General features: G+C 55.3%; 1 protein-coding gene across 2 annotated transcripts; it reads left to right on the top strand.

The window, feature by feature from the left end:
• Positions 1–1201: 1201 nt before the first annotated feature.
• Positions 1202–5325, top strand: LOC142599677 (coiled-coil domain-containing protein 81-like). Of its 2 annotated transcripts, none has more exons than XM_075741409.1 (4): positions 1202–1349; positions 1562–1818; positions 1924–2009; positions 4496–5325. In XM_075741409.1, the coding sequence occupies exons 1-4, from the start codon at positions 1229–1231 to the stop codon at positions 4500–4502; spliced, it is 471 nt and encodes a 156-aa protein (XP_075597524.1). In that variant the 5' UTR covers positions 1202–1228; the 3' UTR covers positions 4503–5325. The 2 variants fall into 2 exon arrangements, with proteins under 2 accessions (XP_075597524.1, XP_075597523.1); XM_075741408.1 differs by having other exon boundaries at positions 1228–1349; positions 4396–5325.
• The last annotated feature ends 272 nt before the right edge of the window (positions 5326–5597 follow it).

A 5597-nucleotide genomic window follows, 5' to 3' on the forward strand; every position in this document is an offset into this window, starting at 1 on the left:
CCATCAGGCAAAGACCGCGGTGATGAGGCCGTTCCAAGGTCAAGGCAAGAACACGGGTTGGGTTGAGGTTCAATGGTGGTAACCAGAGTCAGACACAACCCAGAGGTCCCTGGAGAAGCCAGGTGGGACGAGGTGGGTCCAAGGTCCACCTGAGAAGGTCAAGGTCCTGCTGAGGAGGCCCACGGTCACATCAGGTTGCCCAGAGAGGTGGGAGATGCTCCATCCCTGGAAACATTCACGGTCAGGTTGGACGGGGCGTGGAGCAACGTGGTTTGGTTGAAGATGTCCCTGCTCGTGGCCGGGATGAGGTGACCGCGAAAGGCCCCTTCCAACCCAAAACGTTCTATGAAGGGGCGACGGCAGTCCCATCACAGAGGGCAGCAGGTCGGCAGGTGCCACGTGGCATCAGCTGTGGGCATGTCACAATGGGCAGCATAGTCAGCAGTGGCCGTGTCACCACGATGTCACAATGGGTCTGGGACACACAGGGGTATGAAAGGAGCCGCAGGGCGGTGGGTCTCGCACCCTGGAGAAGTGTCCAGAGGACGAACAGAGATGAGTTCCGACAAGCCTGTGCCCACTAAGGAGCAACCCGCCCACGTGAGGCAGAGAAAGATAGACTTCTGGGACGGGATGGAGTACACCTTCATCATGCCCAGCATCACCGATGAAGGTACAGGCGTCCACAGCCACCGCACAGATGTTGGGGTGACCAAGGGTTGTGGCATTGCCTTGGCGAGACTTGGGGGGGTCTCCATCTGGGGCTGGGGAGGGTGGTGACTCTGTATCTGCCAACGCATCCCGCTTCAGGGCTTGTTGGACCGTCGAGAGCTGGTGGACACGGAGTGTGACCTCGTTTTCCTTTGCTTTCCAGAGAGAACAGCCATCTGGGATGCAGTGGCCAACTATATCCTAGAACAGCTGCTGCTGGAGAAGGTGGGTCAACTCCTTGACCACCACCTTGTCCACAGGGTGGGGAGAGGGTGGTCCAGAGGGAGAGGACACGTCCCCAACATTGGACACTCTTAAGATTCAGCTGGATGAGGTGCTGGGCCATCTTGTCTAGAGCGTGCTTTTGCCAAGAAAGGTTGGACCAGATGGTCCTTGAGGTCCATCCCTGGACAGGACCACTTCCAGCTCTTTCCTCCGGCCAGTCCTCACCCTTCTGCCCTTCCCTTCTCTTCCCTGCTTGCAGGGGGTCCGAATTCCCGCCCTTGGCTCCTTTGACATGGTCCCCACACACATCCAGGATGGGGACGAGGTTGTGATTATGCAGAGGCCCGTGTTTCGGCTGGCCAGGAACCTCATGGTTGTCCACAACCTCAGGGACAACAAGGACTACCTGCCCGGTAAGCAGGAGGATTAAACCCTGGTTGGTTGCGTGCTCATCGCGTCCCTCCCCTGGATCTGAGACGCTTCTCTAAAGCAAACTGTCCTCTCTGCGGAGAAGGTCCAAAAAGGGGGGGTTTGTGGGTGACTGCAAGAGGCAGCCCTTGGGAAACCTTGGCCTGCAGCAGGAGCACTGGGTGAGCACCTCTATCCCTCTCGTGTGGTTTTACAGGCCATAAGGAGCTGGAGGCCCTCAAATACGCCAAGGTGGCCGATGCCGCCTCGGTGTCCCGGCAGAAAGCGGAGAACTGCATCCAAGGCACCGTGTCCCTCCTGTCCTACTGCCTGTGGAAGGGGGAGAACGTCGCCCTTGTCCTGAAGGGCGTGGGGGTGCTCCTCATGGAAGGCACGAGGGTAGAAATGAAGTTCTACTATGAATTCCTGGAGAAGATCTCTGGGCAGGAAAGTTTGGAGATAGCTGTTTTTAAGGTGAGCGTTTCGCTGAGGCCATCCCGCCATCTTTGGGCTCCTCCGATAGCGAGTGCCTCAGCCACGCTGAGGACGTGCCACCATCTTCGTGCTCCTCCGTTGCAGGTCCCTTGGCTGCTGGACATGGTGGTGTCCCCGCTGGTGCCTGTGGCCTCGCTGACGTTTTCTGGCCGCATCATCCTCTTTCCCGAGTGAGTACGATGGTGGCCGTAGCCGCTGTTGGATGCAGATGCCATGGAGACACCAGGCAGCGACTCTCCTTGATGTCCCCAAGGCATCGTCCCTGCCGTAACGTAGATGCGATGGGAAAGACGGAAGAATTTAGGCGACGTTTTCTTCCCATCATGGCCTGGACTTCTTTGTTGGTTGATTCCATTTCCCACGATGATCCTTGGGGATGGGGCATGGTAGACTTGGGGAAAAATAGGGTGGATTTGGGAAAACAAGGGCCTTTACGGCAACACCAGTAACTGCCTGTGAGCAGATGGTCGTGCCGAGGCTTGGTGGTTCTCCGGCTCATGTCTTCTCCTTGTCTCCAGGTTTGAAATGCAGGTTGTGCCCAAACCACCGCCCAGGGCTCTCAAGATCTCGAGCCAAGGTCGTGGTGAGGACAAAGGGATGAGAAGAATGACGTTGCCACCTCTTGGGCGAGGTCGGAAAGTGAAAGCAGCTCCCGGCTCCTTCCCGTAGCGTGTGGGCAACCAATGCTGCCATGGTGGCTCCCAGGGGAGCGGAACGGCTCCTTTGGAGGTTTTGGGGAACGCTCTTCTGATGAGGTGTCTCCTTTCTGGTTCCAGCGGGACCTTCTGGTTTTCCATTTGCTGCTACTCCGAAGTCGATGAACACTGAAACACCGCCGTTGTGGGAAATCACGGTGCCGAAGAAGAGGAAAAAATCTCGGGTCAGGTGAGGCCGAAGGCTCAGGGCTGGCGTCTGCACGGGGTCGTTATGCCCAGGGAGGTGGGGAGGTGCCTCGTCCTTGGAAAAGTTCACGGCCAGGGTTGGACGGGGCTCAGAGCAACCTGGCCTGGTTGGGGCAGGATGCGGCCCCAAACCCATCGTGTCTTCTCCCGCTGTGTCCTTCCAGACGGCAGCCGGTGATCCTGGGGAATTCCTCGGGAAAAAACCAGACGGTGAACAGCCAATCCAAGAGCCGATCCAAATCCAGAGGTCCAACGTCAACGAAACCTCAGAGCGACGGAGGAGGAGGAGGAGGACGAGGACGAGGAGGAGAAGGAAGACGAGGAGGAGAAGGAGGACGAGGAGGAGAAGGAGGAGGAGGAGCAGAGAGAGTGGTGGAAAAATTCCTCGCTGACATCGCCACGATGAAGGCGGCGAAAGCCAAACCCCAACATTCTCGGGAATCCTCGACCTTCCCGACGCCCATCATAGCCGTATTATCGGCAACGAGCTTGCGCGAGGAACCCACCTCCAAGATCCTCCTACAGCCTCCTCCGAGACCAAAGGGACCAAAAACCTGATGTTCAGCCCCCAGAATAAATTTGTCGAGGCCCCAGTTGGAGCGTTTGGGTGAGAGAGAAATGGTGAAAACGTAGAGAAGTGGGCAAAAAAGCGGCGAATTTCAGAAACTGTTGGCGAGCAGAACGGGAATAAGAAGGGTTTCGGGCTGGCCGTTGCTCTGAGATCAAGCCCAGGTGGTGGTGTTGGACGTCGGGTCATCTCAGGGACCTTCCCTCAGGACTTGTTCCATCGGAGGCACCTTTTCCATGGGCGTTATGGAAAGAAATCTGCTTTTTGGGAGGACAAAGAGGGGAGGGATGGAGGCCACCTGAGCCTTCAGGCAAAGCCGTGAGGGTCCGAAGCCCAAGACTGAGGGTCGAAAGCCTGATTTTGGGGGTTCCAAACCCTCATTTTTGGGGGTCAAAACCTCATTTTGGGGGTTCCAAACCCTCATTTGAGGGTCTAAATCCTCATTCTGGGGGGTCCTGAGCCTTATTTTGGAGTCTAAAGCCTCATTGTAGGGTCCAAAGCTTCAGTTTTAGTTTTACTAAACTACGCCAAGTCTGGCTTTGGGGGGGGGGGGGTGGTGTGTGTTTAAGGTTCCAAACCCTGTTTGTAGGGTTCAAATCTTCATTTTTTTTAATCCAAACCCTCATTTTTGTGGTCCAAACCTTCACTTTTTGGATCTAAACTTTCTTTTTAGATTCCAAAGCCTCATTGTAGGGTCCAAAACCTGATTTTTGGGGTCCAAAGCCTCATTTTAGGGTCTACATGCTCATTCTGGAGGGTCGAAAGCCTCATTTTAGAGTCTAAAATCTCATGGTAGGGTCCAAAACCTCATTTTGGGGGGCCCAAACTTTCATTTTGGGGTTTAACTCCCCCATTCTGGGGTTCTCAATTACTCGTGAACAGAGAAGGTCTCATAGGAGAAGTCGCAATTGGTGGCCATCTTGGCCATAGTGTCCACGAAGTGGTAGAATTTAAAATCTTTGACGATAGGAGGAAAACTGTCACCAAAACTTCAACCCTTGATACAGGGAGAGCTCGGGGCTGCTCGGGGAACTAGTCAATCAGGTCCCCTGCATCGGGGTCCATCAGTGGCGGTCGCTTTTTAAGGGCCACCTCCTAAGAGCTGAGGAACGGGCAATTCCAACATGCTGCAAGTGAAGCAGGCGGGGCAGAAGGCCGGCTTGGCTGAACAGGGATCTCCTCCTAGAGCTTAGGCGGAAGAAGAAGGTGTATGGCCGCTGGAAGCGGGGTCAGGCGACGTGGGAGGACTACGGGGATGCTGCTCGCCTTCGTAGGGAGAAAATTCAGGCGGCCAAACCTCAGAGTTGAAGCTGGCCAGGACTGTGGGGGACGATAAAAAGGTTTTTTTTTTAAGTGGGTTAATAACAAAAGGAGGAGCAGAGAGAATATCGGCTCGTTAGTCGACGAGAACGGTCATCTTACGAACGGGGACATAGACGAAGCAGAGACGTTTCATGCCGCCTTCACCTCTGTCTTCAACGCTGATGACAGCTCTGGGACCCCAGTTGCCCCGAGTTGGGGGACCGTGACTGCGGTAACGATAACCTCCCACCTGACCCCGAAATGTGTGGGACTCGCTGCTCCACCCAGATGTGTACGAGTCCGTGGGGCCCGATGGGATTCGTCCCAGGGTGCTCAGAGAGCTGGGTGATGTCATTGCAAGACCTCTCTTAATTGTTTTTCAACGGTCTTGGGAATCTGGAGAGGTCCCGGTTGACTGGAAGCCGGCAGACGTCGATCCAGGCTTCAGGAAGGACAAGAACGAAGAGCCTGTCAGTCTCGCTTCGGTGCCTGGAAAAATCAGGGAGGAAATGACGCTGGGGGTTACCGAAAAACACCTGGAGGACGACGCAGTTGCTGGTCACAGCCAGCACGGGGTCGTGAGGAGAAGGGCCCGTCTAACAAACTTCGTTTCCTTGTATGACGTTACTCGCTGACCAAGGCAAGCCAGCTGATGTCATTTTTTTTTTTTTTTTTTTTTTTTTTTAGATTTCAATAAAGCTTTTGATAATCGTCTTTCACAGCGTCCTTCTGGAGGAAACATCCAGCACGCGGTTTGACAAAACCGTAGCGCCATGGGTGAGCAAATGGCTGCCGGGTCGGGCCCAAAGAGTTCCGGTAAACGGGGAACTCAGGCTGGCGGCCGGTCACTGGTGGGGTTCCCCAGGGCTCCATTTTAGGGTCACTTCTCTGTGACCCTCACGAAGGTGTCGTGAGCAAGTTTGCAGCTGACACCAAACTGGGAGGAGCTGGCGGTTCCGTCAAGGGCGGAGCGGGGTGCAGAGAGA

The sequence above is a fragment of the Balearica regulorum genome, unplaced genomic scaffold (assembly GCF_011004875.1).
Source record: "Balearica regulorum gibbericeps isolate bBalReg1 unplaced genomic scaffold, bBalReg1.pri S36, whole genome shotgun sequence".
Taxonomy (NCBI): domain Eukaryota; kingdom Metazoa; phylum Chordata; class Aves; order Gruiformes; family Gruidae; genus Balearica; species Balearica regulorum.